The sequence below is a fragment of the Aspergillus flavus genome, chromosome 1 (genome assembly GCF_009017415.1).
Source record: "Aspergillus flavus chromosome 1, complete sequence".
In the NCBI taxonomy this organism is placed as follows: Eukaryota; Fungi; Ascomycota; class Eurotiomycetes; order Eurotiales; family Aspergillaceae; genus Aspergillus; species Aspergillus flavus.
In genome coordinates this window covers 1631434-1650613 of record NC_092406.1, presented here as the reverse complement: position 1 = coordinate 1650613, position 19180 = coordinate 1631434, and the positions used below count along the sequence as shown (strand labels likewise).

At 48.6% G+C, this 19180-nt stretch overlaps 7 protein-coding genes across 7 annotated transcripts; 5 read left to right on the top strand and 2 right to left on the bottom strand.

Annotated features, from left to right (window-relative positions):
* The first annotated feature begins 880 nt into the window (after positions 1-880).
* Positions 881-7981, top strand: F9C07_2279019 (uncharacterized protein). Its single transcript, XM_041288727.2, has 7 exons — positions 881-1340; positions 1428-1492; positions 1576-2231; positions 2306-2406; positions 2468-3173; positions 3243-5834; positions 5903-7981. The coding sequence occupies exons 1-7, from the start codon at positions 1243-1245 to the stop codon at positions 6518-6520; spliced, it is 4836 nt and encodes a 1611-aa protein (XP_041141280.2). The 5' UTR covers positions 881-1242; the 3' UTR covers positions 6521-7981.
* F9C07_2279018 (putative acetyl-CoA hydrolase Ach1) lies at positions 7982-10136 on the top strand. The gene is made up of 4 exons (XM_041288728.2): positions 7982-8282; positions 8346-8586; positions 8642-9607; positions 9663-10136. The coding sequence occupies exons 1-4, from the start codon at positions 8140-8142 to the stop codon at positions 9888-9890; spliced, it is 1578 nt and encodes a 525-aa protein (XP_041141281.1). The 5' UTR covers positions 7982-8139; the 3' UTR covers positions 9891-10136.
* Positions 10137-10431: 295 nt separating this feature from the next.
* F9C07_619 (oxidoreductase) lies at positions 10432-11277 on the top strand (the record flags this gene model as incomplete). The annotated part of the gene is made up of 1 exon (XM_041284267.1): positions 10432-11277. The coding sequence occupies one exon, from the start codon at positions 10432-10434 to the stop codon at positions 11275-11277; it is 846 nt and encodes a 281-aa protein (XP_041141282.1).
* A 156-nt stretch (positions 11278-11433) lies between these two features.
* Positions 11434-12159, bottom strand: F9C07_618 (uncharacterized protein; the record flags this gene model as incomplete). Its single annotated transcript, XM_071511439.1, has 3 exons — positions 11434-11583; positions 11648-12061; positions 12112-12159. The coding sequence occupies 3 exons, from the start codon at positions 12157-12159 to the stop codon at positions 11434-11436; spliced, it is 612 nt and encodes a 203-aa protein (XP_071365596.1).
* A 1068-nt stretch (positions 12160-13227) lies between these two features.
* F9C07_617 (uncharacterized protein) lies at positions 13228-14330 on the bottom strand (the record flags this gene model as incomplete). The annotated part of the gene is made up of 4 exons (XM_071511436.1): positions 13228-13310; positions 13348-13504; positions 13602-14050; positions 14102-14330. The coding sequence occupies 4 exons, from the start codon at positions 14328-14330 to the stop codon at positions 13228-13230; spliced, it is 918 nt and encodes a 305-aa protein (XP_071365595.1).
* Positions 14331-14714: 384 nt separating this feature from the next.
* F9C07_2227473 (uncharacterized protein) lies at positions 14715-15495 on the top strand (the record flags this gene model as incomplete). Its single annotated transcript, XM_071509801.1, has 4 exons — positions 14715-14834; positions 14899-14996; positions 15059-15398; positions 15448-15495. The coding sequence occupies 4 exons, from the start codon at positions 14715-14717 to the stop codon at positions 15493-15495; spliced, it is 606 nt and encodes a 201-aa protein (XP_071365594.1).
* A 1275-nt stretch (positions 15496-16770) lies between these two features.
* On the top strand, positions 16771-17517 carry F9C07_615 (uncharacterized protein). The gene is made up of 3 exons (XM_041288708.2): positions 16771-17001; positions 17080-17243; positions 17349-17517. The coding sequence occupies exons 1-2, from the start codon at positions 16918-16920 to the stop codon at positions 17233-17235; spliced, it is 240 nt and encodes a 79-aa protein (XP_041141285.1). The 5' UTR covers positions 16771-16917; the 3' UTR covers positions 17236-17243; positions 17349-17517.
* Positions 17518-19180: the final 1663 nt, after the last annotated feature.

Genomic DNA, 19180 nt, shown 5'->3' with positions numbered 1-19180 from the left:
TGCATTCTCCGCCGCGAGCCAGCCCAACCTATTCTCAACTCTCTACCGCTTTAACGCTCTGATGATGTGTCCGTTTCGTTCTTTTACTTTGCAGTGGGACTTGGTGATTTCTTGATGATTCATTTGGGGGCGTTATAATGGGATGTCATAGAGAAAGACGTGGAGCCTCCAAAGGGCATCCTTTTCGTTTCTTGCCCAGTTCTGTCTACCTCTTGAAACAATGTGGGTGCAACACTCTCATCCGGTGATGAGGAGCAAGGGACTCTCGCCCTAACCATATCGCCGATCCGGCTAATTCTGGTATTGGCTACAGCTAGAGCAGGATAATTTGATGGTCTGGCTTGAATTGGGTTCGGTGTCTAGATACCTAGGGTTACCGAGTAGATAATGAATCTATGGGTTTTGAACTACTCGGTCCGTTGTACCTACTTGTGGGTGTGAGTTTACCTTATTTAAGGCCAGAGCTGTACGGCTCCAAAGATCCACCCGTGTGGTAGATCGTGTGTGCGCCGATTGGTAAATAATAGAATATGGGATGTCTAAAACAGTTCAGACGGCCTTACAATAGGAACAATGCCTTGAGCTTTGTAGTAAACAGTTAGCGACAACCACCTAACCTTGTAGTTGACGCCAGTCAAGGCCAAGCTTGCTGGATCGAGACTGGACAGTCGCCGGATTTGTCAGTCAATGACGTCGGAGGTTTAAGGCTCTAAGGCTCGAAAGGCAGTCCCTGGCACTGCTGATCCCGCCTTTGCGTGGGCCAATCAACGGTCTGTCACTCTGTGAATGCAAACTACGGAAAAAGGATGGTGCGGAAGAGAGGCGCTATAGATTAAAAGGGGTTAGCGTAGTCAAAGTCCCTCTCCGCCTTCTCTCTGGGAGGAGCCGTGATCGGTCGCGCGCAAACCATCATTTCCAATCTAGTCTGCCGCTTGCTGGCTTGAACAGTTTCTTTTACCTCCTTATTACCTCTGTTTGCCTCCTGGTATAGATCCCTTGGGTCTTGTACTCGTTATTACCCTGTCTGTGTTGTGCTTGTGTGGTGCCACAGTCTCCAACACAGTGATGTCGCTGTGAAATGACTTGGAGAAAGAGTACTCAACCGTGCGAAAAGGAATAACAGATCAAGAGCTTAGGCTGAAGTTATCAGCGGCCCCACAACTCACTTTCAGACTTATACCCTGTTGTTGATTAGAGAATAAAGTCAGAGACTCTTTCTAGCAATCCATTTATGCACAGATCATGAACTCTGGGAATGATAACTGGCACCCGGGCGGCCTGCCATCGCACCCGGGGATGGATCAAATGAACCAACAACCTCGCCCTCTGGGCTCTTTCAGGTGAGTGATTCAGACGAACTCTATAAGCGACATTGGAATATGTACTCTGCAGATGGAACGTACTGACTTGGTTGTGTCCCTCTACAGTCAAAACCCACCGCCTCAACAAGGTCCATCGTCGCAGCCTACCGGACCGGTTCTTCCACCAGCTGGTTAGGATCCCCGTTCTATGCCACATTCCCATAATGCTTGCAGTGTGTATTGGTTTATTGACTTGCTTTGTCTGCTGCACTAGGCCCCTACCATCCGGCGAGCCAACCGGCAGGGCACTCACTTCCTGGGCTGGCAGAGTTGAGCCAGGGTCATGCCGGCCCACATCAACCTCCTGCCTATGGACAGCACCCTTCTGCTCCCTCCCATAGCGCGGGGCATTCGCTACCAGGTATCGGCCAGGCGATGCAACATCCTTCCCCTCAGTCCATTAACAGAGAGCGTGAGCTAGACTCGAGAGAGCGCGAATTGATCGAAAGGCAGCGTCAGGAAGAGATGGCCCACAGAGAGCGTGAGCAGCGCGAGCGCGAACAACTGGAGCGACAACAGCTGGAGCGACAGCGGGAACAGCAGCACCACCCGGTTCAAAGTCATACGGGGTCGATTCCTTTGCATCAGCCTGTAGCGTCGAAGGTACCGAACTCCATACATGGGCCCAATGGTCTTTTGTCCAACCTGGGGTCGAATCCACCCAACGGTCCCCAAGGGTCTATGCAGTCGTCTGGCGCTCCCGGTCCCATGTATGGTCCGCAAATTCAACATGGAGAGGGAACTCCTAGGTCATACATGCAGCACCCTGCTGGGCCACCAGGACAGCCCATGATGGGGTTCAACGGATCTGGGCCTCAGATTCCAGGGAATGTTGCTGCGCTTGCCCAGGGTCAACAGCCGATCTTGAACGTGAGTATCCTTTGTTTGTATCCATATTCAGCTTTGTCATTCCTCGAGGGGCAGATTAACTGACTAGTGATTAGGATGCACTCAGCTACCTGGATCAGGTTAAGGTACGATTCGTTGATCAGCCAGATGTATATAACCGTTTCCTTGACATAATGAAAGACTTCAAAAGTCAAGCGTGAGTATTAGTCATCCAAGTGTATTCACTGAATGCGTTTCACTAACAGTGACTGAAATAGCATCGATACACCCGGAGTCATTCAGCGTGTCTCTACACTTTTCAATGGTCACCCCGCTCTCATTCAGGGCTTTAATACCTTCCTGCCGCCCGGTTATAGAATCGAATGTGGGACAGATGACAACCCAGACGTCATCAGAGTGACCACTCCTTCTGGCACAAACACTATCAGTATGCCCCCTCGCCCTCGCCACTCGATGGATTCATCTGCCGATTTGGGTCCCTCTGGTGGGATGGCTTCTCATAGTCGTCCTGAGTTCTTTGACCAATCACGATCTGGCTGGCAGCAACATCAGCCTCAGCAGCAACAAAGTAACCTTACTGGCTCTTACTCCCCTGGATCTCGCATGATGGGTCCAGGTATGTTCGGGCAACAAGGTGGACAGGGCCAGCCTCAGGACCATCACTTTGACTACCCCACACAACAAGAGCAGCAAGCAGCCGCGGGTGCAGCAGCCATGGCTCATGGACAGGACCAGCGGGGTGTGTCGCAGCTTCAGGGTGCAGCTTCTGCTGCCTCTGCGGGTCTGGGCCGCCCTTCTCTCATGCAGGTGTCCCCCGCTTCAGGGCAAGGCTCCAGCTTATCGCAGCCTATGAGTAGTCTTGCTGGTGTCGGATCAAACATGCTTCAGGGCTCGTCGCAGGCGGATCTGAAGCGTGGACCTGTGGAGTTCAACCACGCAATCAGCTATGTCAACAAGATCAAGGTTAGTCTTATGGCTCATATCCCTCCCGCTTACCCTTCGCCTTGCTGACGTTATTTACCTTTCAAATAGAACCGCTTCGCAAGTGCCCCTGAAATATACAAGCAGTTCCTTGAAATATTACAGACATATCAGCGCGAGTCAAAGCCTATCCAGGATGTCTACGCTCAAGTGACTCAGTTGTTCAATACCGCGCCGGATCTATTGGAAGACTTTAAACAATTCCTGCCTGAATCCGCTGCTCACGCGAAGCAACAGGCCGCTGCGCGTCAGGCGGAGGAGGCGGCCCCCATGAGCAATGTGCGTGGGGAGCCAAGTTATCCCAGCGCCAACGCTCTTCCATCCCAAACTCCTAACCGTGATGTCAAAATGCCTCCTCTCGGCCAGTTCAATGTTAAGGACTCTGGTAAAGAAGGGAAGAAGCGCCGACCAGGGCCTGGAGCTCCATCAACACTGGGGCCGTCACTCTCGGGGCCTTCTGCAGGCGCAGATGCTGCACGAATGGGTGATGTTCAGGGAGGCCGTCCACCAACGCTCCAGCCCGGCAATGTCAATAAGAGAGCCAAGATTCACCATGCAAAGCCGACCCAAGCAGAAGCTCCGGCAGTTTCGCCAACTCTCGTTCCTGCACTGCCCGAGCCAATTCAACCGACGTTCTCGCTTACCCCGACGCAAGAGGAATTCGCATTCTTCGATCGTGTTAAGAAATACATTGGTAATAAGCAGACATTCAGCGAGTTCCTCAAGCTTTGCAATCTCTACTCAACCGATCTCATTGACCGGCATGTGCTTGTAAAACGGGCTGCTGGGTACATTGGTTCTAACCCCGAACTTATGGCGTGGTTCAAGCGGTTTATGCACGTTGAAGAGCCCGAAGACAAGATTGTCGAGTCCAAGCCGAAGCAAGAGCCCGGACTTGTCAATCTTTCCCATTGTCGCTCTTTGGGACCTAGCTACCGCCTTCTTCCGAAGCGGGAGCGTCAGAAGCCTTGCAGCGGCCGTGATCAGTTGTGCTATAGTGTTTTGAACGACGAATGGGCTTCTCATCCCACTTGGGCATCTGAAGATTCTGGTTTCGTGGCCCACCGGAAGAATCAGTATGAAGATGCACTACACCGTATCGAAGAAGACAGACATGACTATGATCATCACATTGAGGCTTGCACTCGCACTATCCAGCTGATCGAACCTATTGTGCAGCAGTTCCTTGTTATGTCCGAAGCGGAGAGAGCTGCTTTCAAGCTTCCTCCTGGCCTCGGTGGCCAGAGCGAGGCCATCTACCAACGCGTGATCAAGAAGATTTATGACAGACAACTTGGTGATAAGATAATCCGCGAGATGTTTGAGAGGCCCTGTCATGTCCTACCCATCGTGTTGTTTCGCCTGAAGCAAAAATGCGAGGAGTGGAAGGCTAGTCAGCGTGAATGGGATAAGATTTGGCGCGAGCAGATGCAGAAGGCTTATTGGCGGAGTCTTGACCATCAAGCGATCGCTAGCAAAGGAACGGACAAGAAGCTATTTGTGGCAAAACACATCCAGAATGAAATTCAAAACAAGTTTGAGGAGAGCAGAAATCTGCGCAAGAGCGGGTTCCAGGTTCCCAGACACCAGTTTGAGCTCACCTTCGATGATTCAGCAGTCTTGATCGATGCTACTCACTTGCTTCTGACTTTCATCGACCGCAATTCTGCTGGGTTCGGTGCTGACCCCCAGAAGGTTATGACATTTATCAAGGACTTTATCCCCGTGTTCTTTGGCATGGACCGTGATACCTTCCATGTGTACATGAACGAGCTTTCCACGGGAACCTCTCCTACCGACGAGGCTGATGATGAGAGTCTGGTTGCGGAAGAGTCCTCGACTCCTCGTAGTCGCAAGGGCCTTAATGGCAAGAAGATGGACCTTTTGCGCGACGTTCTGGAGCGTCGCAGCGAGAAGGCCAATCGGACCGAGAAAGAAGGAAGCCGAAGCAACCCCGCCAGCCGTGACGGCACTCCAGATGCAGTCCTAGTCCCATCGACACCTGTTCCGGATCCCACCGAGACTTTCGACGTGGCCGAACTGAAGTGGATGGACCACCCCGGCCAGGGCAATTTCAATCTGGCACGGGAATACACCCTCAATGAGTCATATGAGAAGAAACAACATCACTTGTACGCCAATTTGAATATCTATTGCTTCTTCCGCACGTTTGAGATTCTCTATACGCGCTTGCTTCGCATCAAATTACACGAAAAGGATGCTCACGAGGATGTGCGCCGCGCCCTTATGGCCAAACCTGCTCAGGAACTTGGTCTTATCGACAAGGTTCCTACTGATTTCTTCTATGACTGCGATCCGAAAGCGAATTTGTATAATCAGATTGTCCGCATGTGCGAAGAAGTCATTAAAGGGGATATGGAGTCCTCCCACTTGGAGGAGACTCTCCGTCGCTATTACCTACGAAGTGGCTATCAGTTGTACAATCTGGAGAAAATGTTTGCTGGTATTTCAAAGTTTGCTGGTGCCATCTTCAATGGCGACTCGAAAGACCGCAGCTCCGACATCATTAACGTTTTCTTCAAGGAGCGGGACAGGGAGGAGACCACTCACAACCAGGAGATTCAGTATCGCAAGCAAGTTGAAAGGCTGGTTAAGGATGGCGACATCTACCGCATTAGTTACGTAAGTTCACTGACTAGCTCGAAGAATCTATCGATGCCGTCTCTAACAGAGTGTTTTTTTCTTTATAGCATCCGAACACGAAAAAGACTACAGTGCAACTCTTGACCCCCGAGGACGCTACCTTGGAAAATGAAGAGTTGAGTCAGGAAGCGCGGTGGTCGTACTACGTCTCCGCTTACACCATGCGTGACCCAACAGAAGGCGTGCCTTTCTCCCAGTTGCGCATGCCATTCCTCAAGCGGAACCTACCACCTAAGCTCGAACAAGAAGAAGAGTACAATCGCTATTACCGCCCACTTGTGCACCAGGATGGCCTCATCATCCGAATCTGTGCTAACAGTTACCATATTCTGTACGAGCCTGGTAGCTACGATTGGTGGTGGCGTCCGACCGCTTCCCCGGATGAGTCGGCCGAGGAAATTGCCAAGGAAGCGGCGGCGATCAAGGAAAGACGTCATGATCGGTTCACTGAGCGATTCGTCAATAATCCCATGTGGGCGCACGGTCTTAGCAAGGATCAGGTGGACGAAATGAATCAGCGTTTCCGTTCTTGGGTCAAGGGCACCGATCCCGAGAATAGTGCCCCTGCTCCGGAGGCAGCCAGCTCGGATAAGAAGGATGACAAAGAAGATACGGAGATGGCTGACGCTGAGCAAAACGCTTCTGATTCTAATAAGGAGGAGTAATTGGGATCGCCGTGCGTCCTTCTGGTTGGAGAGGGACGTTCGATATTAAGACAGATGACCTATGTAGGATGGAGTCTCTCCTGACATGAATGAATCTTTGCACATGAAACCATATCCAGATATCCCTGGCGTCGGTCTGGGAAGAGTCATGGACAGGATTTCTCTTTCCTGTTCTCACTTTTTTCTTCCACGTGCCGTGTTTTATCAATTTTGTTTTTTATACTTTGTTTTATTGTTCGAGGGCAGTGGATCTGATACCTACATGACCAGCGAATATGTTCAATGGCTTACACGAACGGGTTTGTCGCTTCTTGGATCTCGGCTAGAGTGGTCCTTCGCGTGCCGGGGAAACGCAGTCTGGGGCAGACAGGCACTGGGGGTTCATCCTCACTGCGGCGGTTCCCCGGCATTCAAGGACCCACGGACGAGATCTCTTCCGGATTGGTGTAAGGGATTAGGGATGGATCACATATGGGTTGCTATTCATTTTGTACTTTCACTGTACTTTACTTAAGGGAAATCCGGTTGATCAATGATTATGTCTTACTGAAACCCTCTTGCATCGTGCTAGCCTTGCCACTTCAGCGTAAGGGTAAATGTCGAGTTTCGTGTACCTGGCGGGCAACAAAGCCCTACAGGTGCAAGGATCAACTATTGGTTCGCTTTCTTCGGATCCTACTTACTATTAGTAGTCTATTAGTAGGAGTTTGATGGATATTGTCTCGGCATCGGTTGACCGTGGCCAATGATGCCTCCGGACGAAAGCTCCGTGTGGCCGAAGACTGATAACCGATACAGGCCGAGACTGGGCCGATGGGGCCAGACCGGACAAGACTCGGGATCAGCACGGGGATGTTTGTCTAGAAGTATGCCCATGGTGATGAACATCGAACAAACGACACATTATGTGCGCTGGATGACAGTACTCTTTGTGATAAAGGATACATGCTCAGTAGCAATTCTATGTAGGATCAGCCCGAACGGAAAAGGATTTCTGTGTGCTTGATATCAAGATGACGTCGGACACATGGAAGGATAAGAGAGCCGAGAATACGCCGAGATGACGTCAATAGTGAAGCTTCCGCTGAAACTACGGAGTCGAAAAAGGAGGGAGAAAAAAAGATAGACGAAAAGAAAACATTGTGTGTTATCAGGGTAGTTTCATTTGTCTAAGAATAGTCCGGGTTGACGGTTTCAGAAACCCATCTCACCCTGTTTTTGTCTCGACGTGTGCCACCACTGTATAGCTCTTCTAGAGTAGATAGCGAACATCTCAAACAAAAATCTCATTCTGAACTAAGGGCGCAAGGATTGCCCAATGAGACCGGCTCAAATCTAATCCTTCCACGTAAATCAATCTTACTAGCAGTAATTAATGGATTCAACGGGGAAAGAATTCAATACCTGTCATCCCTTGTCCCGGGGTTCATCGCTCTCCACTTTGGGGTTTTTGTGGCGGGGGGGTTGAGTTCCTGTACCATATTTCTATCCTCAGAGCTTCCCCTCCGCGTGCTTCCTTTCTTCATTTTTTTTCCTCTTCTTTTCTCCATCCTCTCCTCTCCTCTCCACTCCTTCTTTGTTTCTTTTCCTACCCTCTCCTTCCTTCTCCAACACCCACAATGTCTGCTTCTGCTCTTCTAAGAAGTCGTGTTAGGCGGCCTTCCTACCTCAAGAAGCTAGCCAAGGCAGAGGATCTCATCGAATTCTTTCCTCATGGCTCTTACATCGGCTGGTCCGGATTTACGGGTGTTGGGTACCCCAAGTATGTCAACAATCTTTGATATGGTAAATTGTATCGGGCTAACGGTCTATCTTCCACTATCAGGAAAGTTCCAACGGCACTGGCCGACCATGTCGAGAAGAATGGACTTGAAGGAAAGCTGCAGTACACCTTGTTTGTCGGTGCTTCATCTGGCGCCGAGACGGAGAACCGCTGGGCTAGACTGAATATGATCGAGCGTCGGAGTCCTCACCAGGTCGGCAAGGAGATTGCCAAGGGTATCAACTCCGGACAGATCAAATTCTTCGATAAGCATCTGAGCATGTTCCCCTCAGATCTGGTTTATGTAGGTTGCTCTGAGACCATTCAATTTGGGCAAGACGTCTTAACGCTAGTTTTAGGGCTGGTACACACTGAACAAGCCTAAGAATAGGCTGGATGTCGCCGTCATTGAGGCATCCGCCATCACCGAGGATGGTGGTATCATCCCTGGTGCTTCCGTCGGTGCTTCACCGGAATTGGTTCAGATGGCAGATAAGGTCATCATTGAAGTGAACACCGCCAGCCCTTCATTCGAGGGCCTCCACGATATCACCATGTCTGAGCTTCCTCCGAGACGCAAGCCTTACCTCATCCTTCAGCCCGAGGACCGCATCGGAACTCCTCACATTCCTGTTGACCCCGAGAAGGTTGTTGCTATCGTTGAGTCGGATTATCCCGACCAGACCCAGCCCAACGCCCCGGAGGACGCGACTTCGCAGGCCATTGCGACCAATTTGATTGAATTCCTGAAGCACGAGGTCAACCATGGCCGCCTGCCCCAGAACCTGTTGCCGATCCAGTCTGGCATTGGAAACATTGCCAACGCTGTCATCGGTGGCTTGAGCAAGGGTGGTGCTGATTTCACCAACCTGAAGGTCTGGACTGAGGTGCTGCAGGATTCTTTCCTGGACTTGTTCGATAGCGGCAACCTGGACTTCGCCACGGCGACTTCGATTCGTTTCTCTCCCGATGGATTCAAGCGTTTCTACGACAACTGGGAGCGCTATGCCGGCAAGCTTCTCCTCCGCTCTCAGCAGGTGTCCAACTCCCCCGAGATCATCCGTCGCTTGGGCTGCATTGGCATGAACACCCCCGTTGAGGTGGATATCTACGCCCATGCCAACAGCACCTGTGTCATGGGTTCCCGCATGCTGAACGGTCTTGGTGGCTCCGCCGATTTCCTCCGCAGCTCGAAATACAGTATCATGCACACTCCTAGTACCCGCCCTAGCAAGGTTGATCCCACCGGTGTCAGCTGTATTGTGCCTTTCTGCACACACATTGACCAGACTGAGCACGATCTGGACGTCGTCGTTACTGAACAGGTAAGCTTTCTTCGCTCGCATTGTGCATCATATCTTGTGATACTAACGTCCGCAGGGTCTTGCCGACGTGCGTGGTCTGTCTCCTCGCGAGCGTGCTCGTGTCATTATCGACAAGTGCTCTCACCCCGACTACAAGCCAATTCTCACGGACTACCTCGACCGGGCCGAGTACGAGTGCCTGAAGAAGGGTATGGGCCACGAGCCTCACCTGCTCTTCCAGGCCTTCAAGATGCACCAGAACCTGGCTGAGAAGGGAACTATGAAGATCAACGGCTGGGACTAAACAAGTTGCGTCTCACTTTATTTCAGCAATACAACATTCGATGGATAAAAGCATAGATGGATACACTATGTATTAAGATCTATTTTTGATATACTTGGGTTGGCGAATGGTTCATGGGGTCTGGAGTCTCATGTGTATGTTCAATCTCGTTGTTTTTAGGCACAGTATATAATGAATACGATACGCAATAGCTTAATGCCTTTCATTCATGTACCAATGGGTCCTCCCCGGCTTTAGGCTTCTCGGGTTTACGGCCGGAGATAAATTCAACGGCCTGCAAAGTTAAGAGTTGCTTAGAAAGCAGTGCGAGGCCGTTTGCGTGCAGGCGGAGATAAGGTTCTCCACACGGAAATAGCCCATGTATAATTTCCAAACTTGCGAGATCGAGATGACAAATATGTCCATGGCTACATCAATACAGAAGGCTATAAAGATGGAATATCCTTGCGACTAAACTGGCAAACCAACAGTATCCAGATCTCCCAACAAGAACAACCTCAAAAACCCATCTCCACGAACCAAGAAGTCTATACAAACCAGCATGAGCACCCACATCTCCACCAACAAACTCGCCAACACCCGCGTCCTTATCGTAGGAGGTACATCCGGCATCGGCTTTGCCGTAGCCCGAGTTGTCCTCGAGCACGGCGCCTCCATCATCGTTGCCAGCTCCAAACCCGACAAAGTCAACTCCGCCATCACCCGCCTGAAGACCTTCTACCCGGACGAGGAGCACACAAACCGCATCGCCGGCACCGTCTGCAATCTTGCTGATCGCGAAACCCTCGAAGCTAACGTAGTGAACCTCTACAATTTCGCCACGGCCCCGGATACCTTCCCGAACGCACAGGGAACCCAGACCACGGACGGCAAAGTCCTCCTTGACCATGTGGTTATGACAGCCGGTGATGCTCTCGGCCTCCGCAAACCCACCGACCCAACCTTCGATGTCCCCTACATCGAGTCTTCGGGCACCGTCCGCTTCATCGGCTCACTCATCCTCGCCAAGCATGCCCCGACCTACCTTCGTCAGGCACCATCTTCGTCGATGACCTTCACCAGCGGCGTGTTGACCACTCGCCCGGCACCGGGATGGACGCTCGTGGCTGCTACCGGCTCTGCTATTGAGGGTATGGCGCGCGGATTGGCGGTTGATCTGGCGCCTATTCGGGTGAACACGGTTTCGCCGGGAGCGGTGTTGACGGAGATATTTGGGACGTTGGAGACGGATAGTCTGGAGAAAATGATTGAGATGTTCCGGGGTCAGACGCTTACTGGGGAGATTGGGAAGCCGGAGGATGTGGCTGAGGCGTATCTTTATGCTATGAAAGATTGCTTTTTGACGGGGGAGTTGATTGGGAGTAACGGGGGGAAGTTGTTGAAGTAGTTTTGAGTTGTCTTTTCTTCTTTTGGTTGTTTTGTGGATATTGACGTGTATAGTATATATTAATTTCACACTAATATACAAGGGTTGGGGAAGACGAATGAAACGCATCTGTACAAAGCGATGTCTATCAACAAGAATGAACATGGGCTTATTCATTTAACAAGCATCCGACACAACCCTGACGCTCCAGTGATTCGGGGCGACCACTTCCCCATGGGGCTTGTTATCTCCACCACACTTGTCCAAAAGGAACTGGGCGCCTGAAGCGATAGTGGCATAGGACTTGAGATATTGTGTCTCAGAGTTCTAGATCAGAATAATCAGTTAAGCTCAACACGCAGCCCTCAAATCGAGAAGAGGAATAACGTACAGCGTTGCACCAATAGATAGCCATATTATACGAGCAACTGACACGACCACAGGAGCCAGGAGCCTCTTTCGGCGTGCCTCCGATACTGTTCAGGTAATCGATCCCATCCTGTAGGTCGCCACTATCGCCACGCTTGCGGGAATAATGCCAGCCGTCTTCTCCCCAGCAGTAGTATTTCTCATATTTGAAGTCTCGCTTCGTCAAGCTGGATGGCTCTTCGCTACGCTTGGCGGGGAAGTCGCTGTCGTAGTTGGGGTTCAACTTGAGGAGTTGGGCGTGCACTTCTTGCACGGTACCATTGAGGGTGACCTTGTCGCCGCCGGGAGTCACTTCTACCTCCCAGGTTGGGGTGGTTATTGGAAGCTTCTCGAAGGGACTGCTAGTGGCAGCTCCGGATACCTGAGAAAGGGGACTCTGTGAGTTGAATGTAGCTAGTGGAGATTATTGTAGATAGTGTTCCATACCTGGGTAGAGAGGGCACCGAGTGCGATTAGAATGGTAGTCCACTGCATTTTGAGAATAGAATGTAGGAGTATAGCCCGTAGAAAAGTGTGCTTTGTTCAGTCTTTCTTGGAGATATAATCCTGAATCCAGCGAAGTTGATGCCCCTTATATATCTTTGATTCTGCTATCAACGCCACCTCTTTCCTTCCAGTAACAAGTATGCCAAGAAGACAAATTGCGGCGAAGTAAGGTGAAAGTCGATATTGGTGAATCTATTTCGGGCTATGCTTGAGCGATCTTCTGTTTTCCTCTATCATGAGTTGAACATATTCGGGGCCAAATCTTGCTTGGCCGGATGAATGAGGATTAGCATCAAGACTCTTCCCCTTACAAACGGGAAGTTCAGGTCACATATGTTCTGTATGCTGGAATAGTTAGAGGCTATGTCGTATTTCTAGGACGCCTGAAACTTATTCTAGGTGTTGATTGGGCGATCTTATCTTGGGGTTGTCGATCTCTCTGCGGCTATGCTGTTGATAAAGTGATTACCCCAGAGGCCCCTGGGGTGTATGCTTTACTCTGCCAATAGCCATGATTGAACATCGTATTTTGTCCGAGAGGAGGTGTTCTATTTTTTCACCAGCTATCGTTTATTTCTTCTCAACACCACTTCGTCGATATTACATGTGTCAGCCTCGATTATGCCTTGTTCGATTATTGAACAGTTGACCCAAAGGCAACACACCCAGATTAATTTAACCGAGTTGCTCATATTTGTGGACGGACAACCGAGGTATCTTGAACATAACACAGACGATCACTTCCAGTCCTGCCCTGTCTTGATAGGCAAGAACATACTAGCTGGGTTATTAACACCTATCCTAAAAATAATGACTTCCGTTAGGCCTTCCAAGATGAGTACTGCGGCAAGGTATAATTATAACTTGTGATTGTGCCTATACTCTCTTGTGTGTGGTGGTTGATATGTTGGCCGTCTCCGGAGACAGGTTGGCTATCCAACTTCGTGTTGCTTAATACCTACATAAGATCATAATTACCTGTGGTTGAATGTTACTTTCCCCTTCAGAGTAAATTTCTAGCAAATTCAGAAATACCCCATTGAATGTTTAGCAATCTTATCCTCTTTTGAGGGTCCCTGCACTAACGTGGTTATCAACATTATTCCATCGCTTAGCAATAATCCAACCCTTCGGGATTTCTGCACCATCTTCACCAACCCCCAGGGGCTATATTACCATCATCAACACGACTCTTATCGTCAGAGCTCTTCTTATCCTCATTCCAGGCGAAAATTTCATCTCTTATTCGCTCCCGAGCTTTCGGGTCCTGCTCTCGCGCTCTGTGGAGGTCGAAAGCCTGCCCGATAATCTTGTAAAGTTGGCCGATGATTTCCTGTTTGTTATCATCCCATATTAGACAACGTCTGGATATCTATTTGTCCTCAAGTGAGTTTGCGTCGTCAGACTTCCATCTAAAGATAAAAACTTACACGGCCTCTGTCGCTGAGGTGCAAGAAGGTCCAAGTGTGGCTATCGGTACAGACTCCATAGATGCCACCCTTATACTTTCTTGCTTTTCGGGCGGCATAAACGACCGACATGCTCGGAAGAGCTGCCCAGCATTCGTCATCCAGTAGACCGCTGCTTCGAACTACCGCCAAGTTTGTGTCCCAATCTCCACATGCTCCATACCACAGAACGTAGTCCACCGATGCCTTGAAAGCCAGATCATCAGATCCAGTGGTTGTTGTCTGGAAATGCCAGTACGGTGCTGCGTGAATGTGATGACTGAGCAGTGATGAATCAGCGTAAAGTTGATCCTTCTTCCTCCTCACGATAGCCGACAGGTGCAACAGAACCCCGTCCGCTTTGGGTCGGATCGAGCTTGACTTGGAATCTTCAGTGGAGTATACAAGGGCGATGTCGGTCATCAGTTGCTCTAAAAATGGTTAAAATGGCGATCTCGTACCTATTAGCTGTAGAAACAAACCAAAGTGTTCCGGCATCTGAACGCTCATACTCTCCTGGTCAACCGTCCACACCTGTTTTTCTTCGGTATCTGAACTAGGGGAAAGCTTAAGCTCGCGAAATATACGGACAACAGTCTGTCTGGCTAACTCATCGGTGTTGGCGAGGAGATTAAGCCGATCCATAGACTGATTGATGAATTCCACCTCTATATTCTCCATTTCGTGCTTTTTGCTGATGCGGTGTCTCATTGCGAAACACATATCACGTAAGTGGATGAGAAACAGCAGAGACGAGTGAAGCGAAAAGTAAGGGAGGAAAAAAGAAAGAAAAGTGAAGAAAAGAGTCAATAAAAGGGATGGGGGTAGAAACCCGTAACAACGATATCAATCTTTTGCCTAACTAACTGAACCTACCTAGTACCAGGTACTAATTTACATGTAAGGAGGAAATAGTTCGATATGTTAGAATGATCGTCTTCGGCCTAGTGCTGATATCATTGGTGGAAGCGAACCTGTAGATTTATAGCCACAGCCTCTGGTTTAGTCACCGCTTGCCTGCCGCATTGTGTTTAAATCCAGGGCAATCTTCAAAACCCTTGACATGCCGTTCGTTTTATTGATTGTGCGACCACAATGTCCGAACATCCTTCAGACCTTGTTGCTTTTGACCCCAGTTCTTTACGGACTGGGAAAGAACTCAAAAGTTCGGAGGCTTCCTCAATTTTCGAGGTAGAGCTTCGCGGTCATCGCTATGTAATGAAACTTGAAAGTGGTGAGTTGCCCTCAAGGCTTTATCAGAATAATGCTGAATTTACAGTTCCACGACAACGGTGACCCAGGGTTCACCAGAAAGGGCCGTGACTTGAACCGTTCTCGCTGCGAATCGATGCTTACAGAAATCTCCATTCGTTTGGGGTATGTGAGCAGGGGGTCGTTCCATATTATCACGGTTATATCGACCGACTTGATCCAGTCAGGTTCCAACCCCATCTTAATCATTTTATGAATGACATTCATGCTCCAAATGCCATTTTGCTCGAATATCTAGAGGATACTGAAGAGCTTAACTGTGTAAACTATTCTGGTGATCGTCTTCAGGCCGCGATTGTTGGACTGAGGGGAATTCACAGCGCCTTAATTCACCACCGCGACGTCTACCCAAAGAACAGTCTTATTGTCCGTGGACCCCCAGAGAGAGTCGTTTGGATAGATTTCGATGTTGCAATGACTTTCGATTCAACAAAGCCAATGGGGTATCAGGCTGATGAACACTGCGACTTCGAAATCGAGCTTGTTAAAAGCTTCGGAAGGCTTTTGGTTTGTTCAAATCCTGTCTTAATTTTCAATGGGGTTTAACGATATCCAGAGGGAGGACCAACGCCAGGGCCTTCCCCCAGATACGAAATACTATTAATGGGGCTTTAACTATCCGTGCCGAATGCAACTCTAACGAGAACACCGAATTCGAAGATTACCTTCTTTGTTTGCTTAAACGGTGGCTTCTGTCGATATCAGCCACTGAGGCCCTGAGCCGCCATATCACCTTCACACCGCTCCAACAACGATATCTGCAGCACACTTGAAAACTATCTTGTGAAGTGGAAATCAATTTCTGGATCACGACTGACGGCAGCCCTTAGCTCTCTCAATGTATGAGTATTGACTTTTGCCGCCTTAGAAACGATTATTGTTTGGTCAATACCAAGTGCTCTGTAGGAAATATATATTAGAGCAGGTTTTGTTTAGATTAGCCCTCATTCTATATTTAAGAAAAACTTGTATTCTTAATATATTTGTTTATGGGTATTGCTATTCAAACAATACCGGGTAAAGAGGTCGAAGTGTTGATAAAGGTGCTGTTAGAATTCATTTTATGATTGAAGAAGTTTCTTCCGTGAGGTTTTGTGTATTTAATGAAAGATCTTTATGTAGACTGCTTGGCCCTCTGATAGCAGGCAGTTGATATAGTCCATATTTAACTGGATGTAATACTTATTGTAAGTACAATAGCCAGTCCGGACGTTCAATTCCGCAAAATGGAAATAGATAAAACAGGCCAATGGGAATTACTCCAGACTGGTATAGATTTCTAGGGCTATGATGTCATTTTCATTGTCTCTAGCATATTATAGGGACCAGCCTCAACTCATTCAAGCCAAACCAATAATATTAGAAAATATTTACACAATATCATTACACCTGTAAAAGAAGATAAACTAATCAGAAAAAGTCAAATAGTAATGAATATTCGACGGTCAACCCAATCCAACATGAACCCTACCGAAAGTAGCCATGGATCATGCCACCCGCCGCAGCCTAAGGAAGCCAACCACACCACCACCCAAATATCACACCACACACTGCAGTCCTTTTCCACCTCCCGCAACCAATAATCATAAGCCCTATTGGACGCGCACCGACCAGTGTAACGAATCCTCCCGATATCATATGCCCAATTTACCTCTCCGGTTTCCATGGATAGTATACCGCCAGGAACCCGGGGGCTTGGTTCTCAGCCGCGGTTGGTAAGGTGATGCCATTCGGATCCGGAACAGCGTTGCTTTCATGGTGCTGGGATGTGGCATCATGGATGGTGAGAGGCTTGGGTGATCGATGTTGCTGGACATGGATGTTGGGTATATAAGGGATTGGAGCATGGATGGACTTGGTATCTATTCTTCATCATCAGAACAACATAACAAAGCAAGCAAGTCTATCTTACAGCAACTACTATCGTGTTCACTGCGCTGAATAAACTCTTGGGTTTATCGAATTGCCCTACTCTATCCTCTACTATCATCAACCGAATCCATCGGACAAAAACCCACAAGGCAACATGTCTAAAGCAGCATCAACAGCCGCTCGTCTTCAAAACGACTTCGGTGCAGACCTTTGGGTCAAGAACCAGACTCAAGCTCGCGTATGTCCATCCCAATCCATCTATCTCCATTTAAGGATCCCTATTTGGATCTCAGACTAATATTGACTCGATCCATAGCAAGCAACAGCCGGACGAGGCCTCTTTGCCGGCCTTCAAGACGTCAAGCACTACAACGTCGAAAATGGGTGGGCGAAGCGCACAGCCGCCAACGAACAGCCAGGCCTCATAGGGCTTCTGTGGAGTAGGTTAGTATATCCTATTCCAGAATGGTAGCCGGTACAGTAGACTATGCCGGAAACTCTCATCTCTCTTGAAATCTTCGGAACTCTCTATCTCTCTACTCTCCAGCTCTCGTGGCTTGTGTCGCTAATTGTTGGCTTGTTTAGAATCACCGGCCTCGGCTATAGGTCCCCTAATCAATGAGGTTGTGGAGTTTTCAGATTGGATTGGAGTTTTATGATGGATTTAAAGAGTTGGGCTTCTTTTATTGTTTTTGTTGCTTTTTGGCTAGCGTGATGCATTTATGAGATATTAATTCGATAACCATTGCTTCATATCATGGTGGCTTTGGAGGTAATGTGTAGGTCTTATTTGCTTGAGATCAGGGTGGTCTATTTTCTAGATGGTCGTAAGGGTGATTATCCCGCAAATATGTATGAAGATCTACTCCATGATAAGGCCCTGCATTTGCTCAGAGATACACCCCACGATTCACCAACGAAGCCGGGCATATATGGACTCTACCACAGGACCTCTGTCACCCATGACAGCGAAACTTATCTATAAGTCGCCGTTCATCTCAACGGGTAAGCGAGCGACCGAGCGTGAAAGAGAGATACTATACCCTAGCTCACCCTTCCTGCCAGCATACAACAACATAAAATCACAATTAGTTTCCTTCTCGCGAAATCTAACATCCAAGGAGGAGGAAGAAGAAGAAGAAGAAGAAGAAGAAGAAGAAGAAGAAGGAAGAGAATGAGCTTGGGGGAGGTCTTGGGATTGAGGTTTAGGTGGGAATCCTTTTGGTAAGGTTGAGGTTTTCTTGGAGAATTGTATATTTGTTTATTTGTTTTTATTTTTTCTTGGCTTCCTGGGTGTGACGGTCGCTGTTGGGCTCTGTGTGGATGAATAGATGCGTATTGGATAGATAGGTAGATGTATGGGATGTATGGATTATAGGGCTATTGGAGTTGTATATATGAATACGGATATACAAATGTATTGCCAGATTGAGATCTGATATATGTACGAATGTCACCTAAGGCTGAATTAAAATGTCCATGCAAGTGCGGTGGAATGGAATGTTGGCGACAGATCTGATCTGATAATGTAGATCAACGTCGCTCACTGCCTCAACGACGTCAGTGGTATGTGCCATGTGCCAATCATTATTGAATGGACTGGACAACATTCCATCTGCGGGGTAGGATTTTGATGCTGACTGTATCTTATTGACCGTCGAATAATACCGATACTGAACTGGAAGAATGAGATACTATACTCTGTACTGCTATTAGGTTCAGGGGTGACTCGGGATATAATATCGTGTCATCTATCCGGTAATAGTGCCTGCTTGCATGCATAGTAGGGCGTGCAGTGGAACTTTCCAATTGTAGGATATCATGCCAAATAATTGGTCCAGATAATTAAACTATGCATGCTATTGAAGTAGGTCTGGACAGGATCAGGAGAAAAGGAAAAGGGGGATGGGGATGGGGATTATGTGTTCGATGATGCGTTCACGGGCCAGCACCGCCATGCGATCAACATGGGAACGGGATTGCTCTATTTCTGGTTGCTTTTTCTCCTCGTGTTTTAAGAGGATAAGATGTGGGCACTTCATCGCACGCGGGACGGCGAATATCGATTTTATTTATTCTTCGTCGACCGCGTCCAAAGTCCGAAAGTCCGCAAGGAAAACAAAGAGATATCCAGATCAGGGGCAACTGCACGAGGAGATCCATGACAGGACCGTTCTCGAGACTAGACCGGATATTCTCCATAAGCCAAGTCCCTCTGCTGGCTTCTGACTGGTCATAAATCCAAGCTTGACTCAGTCTGGTCTCGGATTCGTCGGCATTTTCCGTAGCGATCAACCGCACTATCAAAAACGAGAAAAGGGAAGGTTTCGTGAGAATAAAATGAAATGAAATGGCACCAATTCAAAATTGCCCCCCGGTGTTACTCCGGATTTCCCTCGAAAAGAAGAAGAAGAAAA